The following is a 17611-nucleotide window of genomic DNA, read 5'->3' on the forward strand; positions in this document are numbered from 1 at the left end:
ATGTTCTGGTGTCGGCCCTTCGGGGTCCCACCCATGATGGGGACTGCTTTGGTACGTCCCGCATGTAAGATTTCCTATACTGATCTGGAGATTGCTAAAGAAGAAGAAATTAGGTTCTTACCTGCTAATTTACTTTCTTTTAGCTTCTCCAGACCAGTATAGGACTCCACCCTGCCTATTGTTGTGTTATTGTCTCTGTTGCACGGGCAGATTTTATTTTTTTTCTGCGGGTTCTAGTATTTTTCTAGGGCCGTGGAGAATTGAAGAACAGCGGCTGTGGCTCGGCTGGCTTAGCTGGCGAGCTGTGGGGACGTTTTCTTGCTGGGATCTCTCCTCTGCATTTTCCAACAGCATTTGGGTATGTTAGTTATTACTCTTGTTCAGAGCATTGTTTATTTCTGTTTCAAGTTCTTAATTCTGCTTGGCCCTTCGGCAGACTGATAGGAATAGGGGAAGGTACCTCTTATGTACTATTCCACAGGTTTGTTCAGTATCCACCTGCTGGTCATGATGAGATATATACCCGCTTGTAAGATTTCTTATATCGGACTGGAGAAGCTAAAAGAAAGTAAATTAGCAGGTAAGAACCTAATTTCTCTTTATGTCCTCTGGTTTTACCATTTTCCTTTCTCTGGGAAAGATTTTGTTCTATGTTAATACCTTTTAAGTATTTGAACGTCTGAATCACATCTCTCCTGTCCCTCCTTTCCTCTAGGGTGTACATATTCAGGGCTTCCAGTATCTCCTCATACGTCTTTTGGCGCAAACCTCCTACCATTTTCGACATCTTCCTCTGGATCGCTCAAGTCTTATGTTCTTTGCCAGATACAGTCTCGAAAACTGAACACAATATTCCAAGTGGGACCTCACTAACGATCTGTACAAGGGCATTAACACATTCTTTCTTCTACTGGCTACACCTCTTTCTATACAGCCCAGCATCCTTCTGGCAACAGCCACCACCTTGTCACACTGTTTCTTTGCCTTTAGATCTTTGGACACTATCACCTCAAGGCCCGTCTCTCCATCCATGCATATCAGTCTCTCACCTCCCAGCACATAATATGGCTCCTTCAGATTACTAATCCCCAAATTTATTTATTTATTTAATTTGATTTCTATCCCGTTCTCCCGGGGGCTCAGAACCGGTTACAATTGACATTCTCTGCCTTTCTGTGCATTGAATTGTAGTTGCTAGATATTAGACCATTTCTCTAACTTTTGTAGATCCTTTTTCATGTTTTCCAGTCCCTCCTCAGTGTTTACTCTGTTACAGATCTTGGTATCATCCACAAAAGGGCAAACCTTTCCTTCTAACCCTTCAGTAATGTTACTCACAAACATATTGAACAGGATTGGCCCCAGCACTGAATCCTGAGGGACTCCACTACTCACCATTCTTTCCTCTGAGCAACTTCCATTAACCACCACTCTCTGGCATCAGTCCGACAACCAATTTCTAATCCAGTTCACCACTTTAGGTCCTAACTTCAGCCCATCAAGTTTGTTCAAGAGCCTCCTATGAGGAATCATGTCAAAGGCTTTGCTGAAATCTAAGTAAATTACATCTAGCATATTTCCTTGATCCAGTTCTCTGGTCACCCAATCAAAAAATTCAATCACCAGGCCGCACAGTGGTATAAAATTATAAGTGAATCTGTTAAAAAGAAACCCAAAAATGGTCTTAGGGATATTTGGAGCATTGAGATTAAGCATCAAATTAATGCATCTCAATGGCCACGTATTTGGTCCTGGAGGTTGAAGTGTACAATGTCTGCTTCTATGAGGCAAACATGGTTTTTCTTGTTGCATAGAGCACTCTGGACCCCTGTTCGTTTACAAAAATTGGATTGCTCTAGGTCAGGGGTGCCCAATACGTCGATCGTGATCGACAGGTCGCTCGCTCAGGCGACCCCAGTCGATCGCAGAGCAGGTTCCCTTCTCTTTTCTCCCCTCCTGACTGGCCCGCTCCTGAATTCTGCTGCTGCCGCCGCTGCTCAACATTTTAAAAAAAAAACGGCTTGGAGAACTTATGCTCCGGGGGCTAACGTGTGCTTGTACTGGCTTCCCGTCTCTTCCCTCTGAAACCGGAAGTTATGTCGGGGGGGGGGGGGAGAGAAGGGAAGCCGGCACGCACATGTTAGAGCCCCGTTCGTGGGCTAAAGCGGGAGACAAGTCAGTGAAGCTTGCAATTTGCTCTTCTTGCTGCCAGGTCCTGCCTACTTTCTGTTTCCTCAAAGGCAGGACCCGGCAGCATTTTACCCAATATGTCGATCTTGGGCCGATCAGCCTTCTTCTCCCCGACGTCAATTCTGCAGTCGGAGAGGAAGTTCTGGCCAACGGGATGGAGGGAGACAGAAGGAAAGAAGAGAAACAGAAAAAAAGAAAGGGGGCATGAAGAGAGAAAGAAAGAGAGGGCAGGGAGAGAGGAAGAAAATGTTGGGGGGGAATGAGGTCAGGAGGAGAGGAAGCATACAGGCTAAAAGAAGGGAAGAAAGATTGGAGGCACAGACAGAAGAAGAAAGTGCAACCAGAGACTCATGAAATCTAAACTAAACTAAGCCTTAAGTTTATATACCGCATCTTCTACACGGAAGTGGAGCTCGGCACGGTTTACAAAGCTTAAAAACAAAAGTAGAGAAAGGAGAGAGATTTACAGGAGCATATAAATAGAGGGAATATAAGCAGGGAAATAAAGTTATATGTTAGAGAATAGCCAGGTTTTCAGTTGTTTGCGGAATAATTGGAGGGTGCCCAGGTTCTGCAGCGGGGTAGTGAGATCGTTCCAAAGGCCTATGATTTTAGAGAGAAGGGATTTTTCCCAGTTTGCCTGTGTAGAGGATACCGTGTAGAGAGGGGAAGGATAGTTTATGTCTGTGGATGGATCTGGTGGTAGCAGGCCTCGAGGTGTTAAAGGATAGTGGGATTAGGGGAGAGAGGATGTCGTGAATGATCTTGAAAGCCAGGCAGGAGCATTTGAAATGAATTCTGGGAATCACTGGGAGCCAGTGAAGATTGGTTAGGAGTGGGGAGACATGGTCAAATTTGCGTTTTGCAAAGATCAGCTTGGCTGCAGCATTCTGGATAAGCTGGAGCCTTTGAAGATATTTTTTGGTTAAGCATAAATATATGGCATTACAGTAGTCGAGTTTAGAGAGGATGATGGATTGGACAAGGACTGCGAAATGTTTTTGGCGAAAGTAGGATCTTACTTTCCTCAGCATGTGGAGGCTGAAAAAGCATGATTTTGCCAGGGAATTGAGGTGATCGTTGAGGGAGAGGGAAGAGTCAATAATGATGCCGAGGACCTTACTAGAGAATTCAAGGTGTAGAGCGGAGCCTGTGGGTAGTGTGAAGAGGGTGGGCAGGTATTCTAATTTAGGGCCGAGCCAGAGTAGTTTTGTTTTTGACTCATTTAATTTCATCTGTACCGAGAGGGACCAGGCGTGAATGCACGATGTAATGTTCTCATGGAGGTTTGTGAGGTTCTGGTCTGTTTCAAGGAGGATAAGAATGTCGTCCGCATATGTGTAGATTGTTTCAAGGGGGGAATGTTTGAGGAGCTTCAGGGAGGTCATGTAAATGTTGAAGAGAATAGGGGATAGAGGAGAACCCTGTGGGACACCGCAAGGTAGGAAAATCACCAGCCAAGGTAGGAAAAATAATTTTATTTTAAATTTAGTGATCAAAATGTATCTGAATTTATATCTGCTGTCTATATTTTACACTGTGGTCCCCTTTTACTAAACCGCAATAGAGGTTTTTATCGCAGGGAGCCTATGAGCGTCAAGAGCAGCGCTGGGCATTCAGCGCAGCTCCCTGCGCTAAAAACTGCTATTGTGGTTTAGTAAAAAGGGAGGGGGGTATTTGTCTGTTTTTGTATGGTTGTTAGTGAGGTGACAGTGCATAGAGTCATCTACTTTGACCTCTTTGAAAAACCCTGGAATAGGAATGATGATTAACATTTTCTATGCGTACAGTGTGCTTTGTTTTTTTAAAAATTTTATTGTTGGTAGATCATTTTGACTTGGTCATTTTAAAAGTAGCTCGCAAGCCCAAAAAGTGTGGGCACCCCTGCTCTAGGTCTAATAGATGTTGGCATTGTAACCTTGAAGCTGGAACTTTAGATCACCTGTTGTTTCATTGTCCATTCATTAAAAATTTTTGGATCTCTATTTGGGATCAAATAAATCAATTAATGGAAAATTATGTAGCATTATCATATGACACAATTATATTTGGCATGCTGATGAGAGCTAAGCTTCAATTATCCCAGGACAAGCAGGCAGCATATTCTTGACTGATGGGTGACGGCACCGACGGAGCCCCGGTACGGACAATTTTAGAGTGATTGCACTCTAAGAACTTGGAAAGTTCTGGTAGGCCGCACCGCGCACGCGCGAGTGCCTTCCCGCCCGACAGAGGCGCGCGGTCCCCAGTTTCTTAGTTTCCGCGGAGCTAAGAAGACGCTTTTTTCAACGGCTGTTGAAATTTTTTCTACTTGCCTTCCCGCTCGCGTAAACCTTTTTGGCTCTATTGCCTTTTTTCTTTTGATTCATTTTTGTAAAAAAAAAAACTTTTATTTTTTTCTTCATTTTTAGTTTTTTCCCGGCGGGGCCTTCTACCACCATCGAGGCCTCGGCCTTCGATTTGGCTGAAGCCGTTTTTACTTTCATGCCCCCTCAGCCAGGGTTTAAAAAGTGCCAGCGGTGTGCTCGGCCTATATCTCTCACGGACCCACACAACTGGTGCCTACAGTATTTGGGTCCTGAGCATCAGGCTTCCACCTGCACCCGCTGTGCTACCTTAAAAAAACGTACTCTAAAAAATCGCCAGATACAACAGCGATTACTGTTCGGTGCCGAGATGTCCGACCCCGTTCCATCGACACCGGCTTCGGCACCTGCTCAGTCGGCACCTTCCTCTTCGACACCGCACCGGTGTCCCAGCACTCAGGTAAGCCGGCTAAGAAGCCTTCCCCGCTAGAGCGTCCTCCGGTCTCGAGTGCAGCGAGCCCAATCCTGCCGACTGTGAGGCGCCAGCGGAAGCGCTCCGCCCCTATTGAGGTGAGTCCCTCGACATCGGGCTCCTCATCTCCGGGACGTCGAGCGGCACCGCAGGTACCGCAAAAGAAAAAGGCGGTACCGGTGCCATCCCTGGATGATCGCATTGCGGCCATCTTCCAAGTGCAGCTCAAGGAGCAATTACAACATCTCCTTCCAGCTATCTTGGCACCGAACCTTCCGGTGCCGGTCCGCACTGAGCCGCCGGTACCGATAGTGGAACAGCCTGTGCTGTCTGCATCCACTGTTTCGGTACCGCTTCACTCGACCTCATTGGTATCGATGCCAGTCCTCGCACCGGAGCCGGGAGCTCAACATCAGTCGGTACAGACTTCGGCACCGGTGCCACCGATTACATCCCCTGGTTCCATATCGATGAGGTCGGGTAAGTCGGTGCGCAAAACCCGACACTTAGAGCCATCTACCCCAGAGTCTCGGGACCGTACTTCCCATGTCAGGGATCCTGATCTGTGTGGAGATTCAGAGGAACCCTTTCTCTCTGAGGGTGAATGTTCCTCAGATGAGGATGATTCTGCTGTACCTGACCCATCCTCTAGGCATGACACTACATCTTTCTCGTCTTTTTTGAAAGACATGTGTGACTCTCTGTCTATTCCTTTGGAGGCTGAGTCCAAAAAGTCTAAAGCCTTTTTAGATGCCCTTGACTTTGACCAACCCCTAAAGGAATTTTTGAAGCTCCCTCTTCACGACATCTTGAGGGAGACTTTCTACAAGAATCTAGAGACTCCCTTAACGATCCCAGGTGCTCCACGAAAATTAGATTCTTTATACAAAGTAATTCCCATTCCTGGATTCGACAAGCCTCAGCTTCCACACGAGTCTCTACTTGTGGAATCTACCCTTAAAAAATCCTCAGGAGCTAGTGTATATGCTTCTGTACCTCCTGGCAGAGAGGGTAAAGCCATGGATAAATTTGGTAAGAGGCTCTACCAAAATGCAATGTTGGCTAACAGAGCTGGTAATTATGCTTTTCATTTTTCTTTCTATCTTAAACATCTCCTTACCACCATGGCTTCATTTGAGAAGTACCTTCCTCAACGTAAACAACAATCTTTTCACCATTGCTTGTCGTCTCTGTTTCAACTTCGTAAGTTCATGGTTAGGTCCATTTACGACACCTTCGAACTTACCTCCAGAGCGACAGCAATGTCTGTGGCAATGCGTCGCCTGGCCTGGCTTCGGGTATCCGAACTTGATGTTAACCATCAAGATCGGTTAGCCAATGCCCCGTGCCTAGGGGATGAGCTCTTTGGGGAATCCGTGGACTTGACCACTCAAAAGCTCTCTGCCCATGAGACACGCTGGGATACCCTGCTTAAAAATAAGAAAAAGCCTCCTCCAACAAGACCTTTCAGGCAGCAATCGGCCTATCAACGCCGCTTCACAGCTCGCCCATTACCAGCAGCTTCTCAGCAACCCAGGCGTCAACAGCAACGTCAGCCTCCCAGACAACAACAACAGCAGCAACCTGTGAAGCCACCTCCACAGCAGAAGACACAGCCCTTTTGACTTAATTCTCCAAAGTATAGCCAGTACTCCTATATCTGCTCTCCTGCCGCAACCTATAGGAGGTCGTCTTTCTCTGTTCCTCAGCCGGTGGGAAGTTATTACTTCGGACCAATGGGTCCTCAACATCATCCGCCACGGCTACTCTCTCAACTTTCAGACTCTTCCACCCCAAAACCTGCCAAAAGAGTCTGCTTTGAACAGTCCTCAATCTGCCCTCCTTATTCAAGAAGTTCAATCCCTCCTCCTTCTGAACGCTATAGAGGAAGTTCCTCTAGATCAACAGGGGCAGGGATTCTACTCCCGTTATTTTCTAGTCCCCAAAAAAACGGGAGATCTCAGACCAATCCTGGATCTTCGCGATCTCAACAAATGTTTGGTAAAGGAAAAATTCAAGATGCTTTCTCTAGCCATTCTTTATCCTCTTCTCAATCAAGACGACTGGCTGTGCTCCCTCGATCTCAAAGAGGCATACACTCACATACCGATCAATATAACCTCCAGACGGTATCTCCGCTTCATGATCAATCATTGTCATTACCAATACACGGTGCTGCCCTTCGGTCTTGCTTCCTCTCCAAGGGTGTTCACCAAATGTCTCATTGTGGTGGCTGCATTTCTACGATCTCACCACCTTCAGGTATTTCCTTACCTGGACGACTGGTTAATCAAGGCCACTTCCGCTCAAGCAGTACTCCTGGCCACCAACCAAACCATCCTGTTTCTACAAATACTAGGGTTCGAGATCAATCTACTCAAGTCTCATCTCATCCCCACTCAGAGACTTCAATTCATTGAAGCGATACTGGACACACTCCTCATGAGAGCATTCCTGCCATCCAACCGTCTTCAGACTCTTCAGTCTCTATGTCAGCAGGTGCTTCCACAACGTTCCATCTCTGCCAAGCAAATGATGATACTCTTGGGTCACATGGCATCCACAGTCCATGTCACACCTCTCGCACGTCTTCACCTGCGCACTCCTCAATGGACCCTTGCTACTCAGTGGTCCCAAGTGACGGATCCTTGCTCACGACACATATCTGTGACATCATCTCTTCGTCAGTCTCTACAATGGTGGTTGGTATCCTCAAATCTATCCAGAGGTCTTCTGTTCCATCTACCTCCTCATCAACTAGTCATCACCACCGACGCCTCTCCTTATGCATGGGGAGCTCATTTGAACGAGTTCCAAACTCAAGGCCTTTGGACAGCCCAGGAAAAGAAGCATCACATCAATTTCCTGGCACTCAGAGCGATGTTTTATGTCCTCAAGGCTTTCCAACATCTTCTCTTCCCTCAAGTTCTTCTACTGTGCACAGACAATCAAGTTGCGATGTACTACATCAACAAGCAGGGTGGAACGGGCTCTCGCCTCTTGTGCCAGGAAGCCCAGAAGATCTGGTCTTGGGCCATAAGTCACCAGCTATTCCTGAAAGCTATTTACATTCAGGGAGAAAAGAATTCCTTAGCGGACAAGCTCAGCAGAATTCTCCAGCCTCACGAGTGGACAATCGATCCTTTCACTCTACAATCCATCTTCACTCAATGGGGCACTCCTCAGATAGACCTCTTTGCAGCTCCTCACAATCACCAGCTGCCCCTATTCTGCTCCAGTCTCTACTCTCCTCACCTCAGCGGATGCGTTTCTCCTCGACTGGTCAGATCTGTTCCTGTATGCTTTTCCTCCTCTGCCTCTCATGTTGAGAACCTTGTTCAAGCTCAAGAGGGAACGAGCCACCATGATACTGATTGCTCCGAGGTGGCCCAGGCAGCATTGGTTCTCCCTTCTACTTCAACTCAGTTCCAGGGAACCTTTTCTTCTTCCTCTGTATCCTTCTCTGCTTACACAGCATCAGGAGACCCTTCTGCATCCCAACCTCCAGTCTCTGCACCTGACAGCTTGGTATCTCTCGGGCTGACTTCTCATGATACACTTTTGTCTCAGCCTGTTCGTTCAATTCTGGATGCCTCCAGGAAACCGGCCACTTTGCAATGTTATCGTCAAAAGTGGACACGATTTTCTTCCTGGTGTCTTCTCCATCATCATAATCCCACTTCTCTTGCAGTGGAGACCTTGTTGGATTATCTTCTTTCTTTGTCCGACTCTGGCCTCAAGTCCACTTCAATCAGAGTCCACCTCAGTGCTATTGCGGCTTTTCATGAGCCAGTCCATGGAAAACTTCTCTCAGCTCATCCCCTGGTATCCAGGTTCATGCGGGGTCTTTTCAATGTGAAACCACCTCTTAAAGCCCCTCCTGTTATCTGGGATCTCAATGTGGTTCTTTCCGCCTTAATGAAGCCTCCTTTTGAACCTTTGGCTACCTCTCCTTTCAAATTTCTCACTTGGAAGGTACTTTTCCTTATTGCCCTTACCTCTGCCAGGAGGGTCAGTGAGCTACATGCACTAGTTGCAGACCCACCTTTTACGGTCTTTCATCATGACAAGGTGGTTCTGCGTACACATCCAAAGTTTCTTCCTAAGGTTGTCTCTGAATTCCATCTCAACCAATCCATTGTTCTGCCTGTCTTTTTTCCGAAACCTCATTCTCATTCTGGGGAACAGGCTCTACATACTTTGGATTGTAAGAGGGCTCTAGCTTACTATCTAGAGCGTACTAAACCTCACAGATCAGTTCCTCAACTCTTTCTGTCCTTTGATCCGAATAACTTGGGACGTCCTGTTTCTAAATGTACGTTGTCTAATTGGCTGGCAGCGTGCATTTCCTTCTGTTATGCTCAGACCGGACTGACACTGGAAGGTTCTGTCACGGCCCATAGAGTCCGAGCGATGGCAGCATCTGTAGCTTTCCTCCGTTCCACTCCTATTGAGGAAATCTGCAAGGCTGCTACTTGGTCCTCAGTTCATACTTTTACATCTCATTATTGTCTGGATGCTTTCTCCAGACGGGATGGACACTTCGGCCAATCTGTTTTGCAAAATTTGTTTTCCTAATGGCCAACCTTCCCTCCATCCCTCTTTTTGTTAGCTTGGAGGTCACCCATCAGTCAAGAATATGCTGCCTGCTTGTCCTGGGATAAAGCACAGTTACTTACCGTAACAGGTGTTATCCAGGGACAGCAGGCAGATATTCTTGAGTCCCACCCACCTCCCCGGGTTGGCTTCTTAGCTGGCTTATCTTAACTGGGGACCGCGCGCCTCTGTCGGGCGGGAAGGCACTCGCGCGTGCGCGGTGCGGCCTACCAGAACTTTCCAAGTTCTTAGAGTGCAATCACTCTAAAATTGTCCGTACCGGGGCTCCGTCGGTGCCGTCACCCATCAGTCAAGAATATCTGCCTGCTGTCCCTGGATAACACCTGTTACGGTAAGTAACTGTGCTATATCTGCAAACAATAATAAGTTGTTGATGATATTGACAGGGGTTGCCATTCAACAAATAACGTTTAACTGGAAAGATTGTACAAGGCTAAACTATTGCTTTTGGTGGAATTCAGTGTGTCATGTGTTTAAATTGGAAAGAGCGTTGGCAGTTCAGAAGGGCTATTATAAGAAATTCAAGGATGTGTGGGGGCCATTTTTAAATTATTATAAAGAATGATTTACACTTTTCCTAATTTTAATTTTTTGCATATGGATTGGGGAGGGAGGGGGGTTGGGTTTTTATTAATATTGTATATGAATGATAAGAGAATATATTTATGTGATATTTCTTTTGATGTATAATGATGTGGAAGGGGGTGGGAATGGGAAATATTTCTTTTTCTGTTGTATAATATGGAAGATTTTCAAGTGATATTGTCTTATATATTGTTTACTATTTTGCTGTTCACTTGTGAATTATAAAAGGAATAAAGAATTTTTTTTAAAAAAATTCAATCACCAGGCCGCACAGTGGTATAAAATTATAAGTGAATCTGTTAAAAAGAAACCCAAAAATGGTCTTAGGGATATTTGGAGCATTGAGATTAAGCATCAAATTTCAGCATCTCAATGGCTACAAATTTGGTCTTGGAGGATGAGATGTACAGTGTCTGCATCTATGAGACAAACTTGGTTTGTTTGTTTTTTTTAAATCTTTATTCATTTTCAAATCTTGCATCAAGGGTACAATATTCAAACATAAAATTCGTACAAAACACTTGACATACTAACAATTATTGTCTAAAAGCATATAAGAGTATTCCCTCCCCCACCCATCCCAAACATCAAGAATAAATCCATTAAAACACATAACATACCTCCCCATCCCCATACTACCAATCTTTACTCCAGGTAAAACTTTTAATAAGTGTACAAATATACCCATAGATAATATTGAAATCATCACTTATAAATCTAACAAAAAAAACATAAATTGTATATGTAAACCCATATCCCTCCCTACTTCCCCAAAATTATTATAATGAACAATATAATAAGAACCCTTCCCCTCTCTAGTATTTTAAGGTGTATGTTTCAATAAAATGTAAGAAAAATGGTATTTAATCATCACAAAAAGATGTCAATGGTTCCCAGATTTTAATAAAAGCCTTATAATTTCCATTTTGTACAGCTAGTGATTTTTCCATTTTAAACATGTGACACAATGAGTTCCACCAAAAATTGAAATTAAGTCTACTGCAATCCTTTCAATTGTTAGTGATTTGTTGAATGGCGACACCAGTCATGATTAATAAAAGTTTATTATTAGATGAAGATATCTGACTCTTTTTTCTCATGTAGGTTCCAAATAATACCGTATCATAAGATAGTGCTACTTGATTCTCCAGTAAACAATTTACTTGATCCCAGATGGAATTCCAAAAGGCTAAGATATAGGGACAATAAAACAAAAGATTTGTTTTTTTCTTCTGCATAGAGCCCCCAGTTAGATTACAAAAATTAAATAGTTCAATGTCTAATAGATGTTGGCACTGTAATCTTGAAGTAGGGACTTTGGATCATCTTTTGTTTTATTGTCCCTTTATCTTAACCTTTTGGAACTCAATTTGGGATCAAGTAAATTGTTTATTGGAAAAACATGTGGCATTATCTTATGATACAGTATTATTTGGTATGTCAATGAGGAAGAAGAGTCAAATATCATCAAATAACAATAAACTTTTATTGATAATGATAGGAGTAGTCATTCAACATATTACAAGTAATTGGAAAAATTACAGTAGACTCCACTATAATTTTTGGTGGAATTTATGTCACATATATAAAATGGAAAGAACAATAGCTATACAACAAGGGAACTATAAGAATTTTAATAAAATTTGGGAGCCATTAATTTATTTTTTTTTAATTTTTTAAATTCATTTTCATATATCAACATGTGTAACATAGAAATTTTAAAAGATCACATAAAACATACACTTGAATTCCTCTCATGTATCACTGTAAATACAATATATTATTTCTTATTGTAATGAGTAAACACCATTTTCTATTGAACTTTACACTGTGTAATGTTTGGGGAGGGAGGTATAATTTTTTGTTATTCATATTGGGAAAATAATAGAGGAATGATGGGTGGGGAGGGTGGTAATTTTATGTATTGTAAAACAATTTAGGAAGATTATCAAATGATGTGTTTTAATTGTAATGTTTGATGGATTGTACACTTGATGTAAGATTGAAAATGAATAAAGATTAAAAAAAAAAAAATTCAAGCAGGTTCATTTGGCACAATTTACCTTTAGTAAAGCCAGCCACAGATCCAGTGTAACCCATTAGATGCTAGGAAGTTCACTATCCTTTCAGCAACACTTCCATTATTTTTGCAATAACCGAAGTGAGGCTTACCGACCTGTAGTTTCCCGCTTCATCTCTGTGACCACTTTTGTGTATAGGGACCACATCCGCTCTTCTCCAATCCTCAGGAACCACTTCTGTCTCCAGAGATTTGTTGAACAAGTCTTTAGGACCCGCCAGAACCTCTCTGAGCTCGCTCAGTATCCTGGGATGGATCCCGTCCAGTCCCATCGCTTTGTCCATCTTCAGTTTTTCAAGTTGTTCATAAACACTTTCCTCTGTGAGCGGTGCAGAATCTACTCCATTTTCTCGCGTTACTTTGCCAGACAATCTCGGTCCTTCTCCAGGATTTTCTTCCGTGAACACAGAACAGAAGTATTTGTTTAGCACATTTAGTTTTTCCTCATCACTCTCCACATATCGGTTCCCAGCATCTTTTAGTTTAGCAATTCCATTTTTCATCTTCCTCCTTTCACTAATATATCTGAAAAAAATTTTGTCTCCCTTTTTTACATTTTTAGCCATTTGCTCTCCTGTCTGCGCTTTCGCCAGACCTCTCTCTCTCTCTATCTTGGCTTCTTTCAGTTTCACCCGGTAGTCCTTTCTGCACTCCTCTACTTGGGTTTTTTTAAAAAATATTTCAGGAATGCCAACTCTTTTGCCTTTATTTGCTCCGCCACTAGTTTGGAGAACCATATCGGTTTCTTTTTTTCTCTTGTTTTTATTTATTTTCTTCACATAAAGGTCTGTAGCCTTTTTTTTTTTTTTTGCTTCTTTCAGCTTAGACCACTGTTTTTTCACTTCTCTTATGTCCTCCCATCCTAACAGCTCTTTCTACTCTCCCATTTTATTAAAGTCCATACATTTGAAATCTAGGACTTTAAGTTTTGTGTGTCCTCTCTCCACTTTAACTGTTATATCATATCCTGTTGAGAGGATTTTGTGAAGAGTGGCAAGGTGGTTTGTGCCAGCTCACCTGTATGAAGGAATATAAAAGAAAATAAACCTTTTTCCTGTTTTGAAAGTAGAAGGGCTCAGACACTGTTTATATTTGAGAAACCTGCTTGACCCCATTGGCACCCTGTGGAGACTAGATCAGTGTGCATGTGGTGGGTGCTCGGGCCCTATCCTGCTGAATGGTCTTGACCCCACCACAATACATAAAGAAAATATACATCACTGTGGATAGAAACTGTATCCTTTAGTCTCTCACAAATTGGATATCCCTCAACAGTCAGACAAGGAGCCATTTCTACAGGAGGAGCTTTTGGGCAGCACTACAGATGAACTACAAATATAACAAAGCTGAGGCTTCCTTTTATAGTGACATTCACATGCAATGTTTACCTTTCAAACACACAAAGTCCAAACATAAGCCATCTTCCTGCTGTTATCAGTATGGAAAGGTTCAAATACAGTCAGAGAGGACATCTGTTCTCTCTGCATAACAACCAACAGACATTCTTTAGTGTCCCTCCAGACTGGCACAGAATGGATGGGTTTATGCTCCTCTGCCAGCAGGTAGAGACTGAGACATTGACTTTTGCCTGTACTACAAGTGGGCTGTGCAGTCCCATCTACAATCAGTCTGTTCTCAGTCTCTAGCAGGTAGAGTGGTAAGCTTGTGCAGTCTTTCCTTTGGTTAGGGCCTGTTGGATATGATTAGTAACCTTTCTCTTGTCCATTTTTGATGTTTGGACAAAACTTGGGGAACCCTCTCGGGGCTCCTACCGACCTTGGGGGTGCCATACTTGAAAAAGTCGAGTCCCTCCCCCCATTTCCCCCACCTACCCCCATTTTATTTCTCTCACCTCCCTCAGTTTTATCTCTCTAGAGCCTCAACTGTACGCCTGGCCACCCTTTAGGCACAGACTACAGTTTAGAGAGCCAGTGGGGTCTGCTCTATCAGTCTTGCAGCTGTGGGCTGTGAGATGGGGGGCGGGGAAGGAAAATACCATAGACAAGAGAAAATAAAACAGCCTGAGACAGCCATTTTTATACAGCATTTTTTGCATAGATTTCCCACGCTTACGATATGAGCACTTTTAAAAAGCAGAAGTGTGTTTTATGTCCACGCCGACTGGTAGATGCAGCTGTCGTGTGCATGAAGTGTTCTGGCCACTTCGAGGAGGAACGGACGTCAGATTTGGGTTCCAGCATTGCAGGGTTCCCCTTCGTGCGTACACTGCTCGTCGGCGGGGAGGGTGGGAGAAGCCCGGGCTTTCACTACCGCCCATCCCAGGGTTTTCTCAACCGCAGTCGGTCAGGGGGATTCCGTTTTTACCGCTGTGAGCTCTGGGGAATCCCTTTCCACTGCAGCGGCTGCTGCTTAAGAACATAGGAATAACCTTACTGGGTCAGACCAATGGTCCATCAAGCCCAGTAGCCCATACTCACGGTGGCCAATCCAGGTTACTAGTAACTGGCCAAAACCCAAGGAGTAGCAATATTCTATGCTACCGATTGAGGGGCAAGCAGTGGCTTCCCCCATGCCTTTCTCAATAACAGACTATGGACTTTTCCTCCAGGAACTTGTCCAAACCTTTCTTAAAACCAGCTACGCTATCCACTCTTACCACAACCTCTGGCAACATGTTCCAGAGCTTAACTATTCTCTGAGTGAAAATTTTTTTCCTCCTATTGGTTTTAAAAGTATTTCCCTGTAACTTCATTGAGTGTCCTCTAGTCCTTGTAATTTTTGACAGAGTGAAAAATCGATCCATTTGTACCCGTTCTACTGCACTCAGGATTTTGTAGACTTCAATCCTATCTCCCCTCACCCGTCTCTTTTCCAAGCTGAAGAGCCCTAAGCAGAATGATTTTAAAGATTGCAAATTATACACACCAACTGCTGAGTAAATTGTAAATAAGAATGACAAACATGGTTTGAATTGTCTGTATGCAAATGCCAGAAACCTAAATGAAAAAAATAGATATAATAGGCATCTCTGAGACCTGGTGGAAGGAAGATAACAAGTGGGATACTGTAATACCGACGTACAAATTATCTCTCTCTCTCTCTCATTCACAAGGAAGAAGAAAAAAGTTTAAAAGCGTTTCTGTCCCATCTAGTTCAGAGGCCAGAAGATTTTCTTCAGAATGCAAAGATTCGTGTGAAAATGTACAAGGACACAATGCTGCGTGCTCTGGAGGTAAGAACTGTACTGCAGGTGCTGCATGTTTGTTCCTTTTTGGCTCTATCTGTCTTTAATGCTGCTTAACAACAAATAAAGGGCGGTTCTAGAGCAAGGCACTCATGTATAAATACAGAAAAGATGAGTATTTGTGCACATAAGTGCTATTTTTTAAAGGATGCCTAAGTGGGGTGTACATTTGGGCTTTACATGAGCACTTACACACTTCACCTCTTAAGTACTATAAATTACACAAGGTGCACCCATTTATTCCAGTTCACAGGGCTTTAAACTAGGTAAGTCGGGGGAGGGTACCCATTCACATATTAGTGCAGAAAGGAATTATCCTGATGAGGTGAGTCGAAACTCTGCTTCCATGTCCAAGGTAAGCACCCACATTGCAAACAGTTCTTTAGGAGTCACACCGACTCGGGTAGGATACGCCTCACAGGGACTTAGCAAACACAAGATATGGAGGGCCATGTATGTCAATGCACACAGTTTAGGTAACAAAATTCTAGAATTGGAGGCTGAAATAAGGAATGCCGACCTAGATGTGGTGGCAATATCTGAAACTTGGTTCACGGACTCACATGGGTGGGATATGGCTATACCGGGCTACAATCTACTTCGTCAGGACAGAGAGGGCAGGTTAGGAGGGGGGCTCTATACATTAAAGAGGACATCAAAACCACCAGGATTACAGATGTCAAGTACACCGGGGAGTCCCTCTGGGTAAACCTGGCAAGAGGCAGAGAAAAATGCCTGTATCTAGGTGTGGTATACAGACCCCCAAGACAACTGGAAGACATGGACACAGAATTAATTGAAGACATAGAGAATATCACTCTACGAGGAGAAGCTGTACTGCTAGGGGACTTCAATATGCCTGATGCAGACTGGAACTCATTTTCAGCGACAACCAGCTGTAGCAGGAGGCTCTCAATTATTGGATCTTTTTGTAATTGTCACTGGTTTATGCCATATAATTGTTAACCAATTCTCTGCACCTACATTGTTTAAATCGCTCTGAACTGTTTTTCGATATGCTGTAACCTCGATGTAACTTCGCTATAACTAAGCTGTAACTTCGCTGTAAATGTACAGTCTCTTATCCTGTAAACCGCTCTGAACTGTTTTGTGGTATTGCGGTATAAAAAAATAAAGTTATTATTATTATTATTAACCTCCATAAAGGGAGCACGTCTCAAACAAATGGTAACGGAGCCCACTAGGGCCCAGGCGATCCTCGACCTGGTACTCACCAATGGGGAAAGCGTCTCAGAGGTCTCAGTAGGAGATACGCTAGCCTCCAGCGACTACAACATAGTATGGTTCAACCTTAGGAAAGGCTTCCCTAGATCAAACACGAAAACAAAGGTACTCAATTTCTGGGGCACAGACTTCGCACGCATGGGAGATTTCGTCCATCGGACGCTGCAGGACCAAGCGGAGACCGATGATGTAGAAGCTAAGTGGTTAACACCGAAATCAACCATACATGAAGCAACTAGCCGCTTCATAAAATCAGTAAATAAACAACAAAGAAACAATAAACCCCAATGGTTCACCGCGGAGATCTCGCACCTCATTAAGGAGAAGAAAAAAGCATTTCTCTCCTATAAGCGCACGGAGAAAAGAGAGGCAAAGGTAGAATATAGGACCAGGTCTACAGCGGTCAAAATGGCAGTTAGGGAGGCAAAACTTCGAGTGGAAGAAATTCTGGCAAAAAACATTAAAAAGGGGGACAAATCCTTCTTCAGGTATATTAGTGACAGAAAAAGGAACACAGGCGGGATAGTAAGCCTTAGAAGACCGGACGGAAGTTACATGGAAGCAGATTCCGATAAAGCCGAACTACTGAATGAATACTTCTGCTCAGTCTTCACCTGTGAGGCACCGGGACACGGTCCCCAGTTGAAGGCAACACAAAGCACAGAAGACCCGTTTCAGAATTTTGAGTTCACACCAGGTGAAGTTTACAGTGAACGGGCAAGACTCAAGGTGAACAAAGCCATGGGACCAGACAATTTGCACCCAAGAGTGCTCAGAGAATTGAGCGATGTCCTGGCGAAACCGTTGGCTGAGCTATTCAATCTCTCCCTAAGTAAGGGAAAAGTTCCCCTGGACTGGAAATTAGCTAATATCGTTCCTCTGCATAAAAAGGGTTGCAGGGCAGAGGCTGC

The 17611-nt window shown here is 43.9% G+C and overlaps 1 protein-coding gene across 1 annotated transcript in view; it reads left to right on the forward strand.

Annotated features, from left to right (window-relative positions):
• Positions 1–17611, forward strand: part of AK9 (adenylate kinase 9) — a 1007389-nt gene that overhangs the window by 202360 nt on the left and 787418 nt on the right. The window contains exon 8 of the mRNA XM_033936269.1: positions 15324–15443. Coding sequence (XP_033792160.1) covers positions 15324–15443 — 120 coding nt within the window. The remainder of the gene's footprint in view (positions 1–15323; positions 15444–17611) is intronic.

Source organism: Geotrypetes seraphini, chromosome 3 (genome assembly GCF_902459505.1).
Source record: "Geotrypetes seraphini chromosome 3, aGeoSer1.1, whole genome shotgun sequence".
NCBI classification, from domain to species: domain Eukaryota; kingdom Metazoa; phylum Chordata; class Amphibia; order Gymnophiona; family Dermophiidae; genus Geotrypetes; species Geotrypetes seraphini.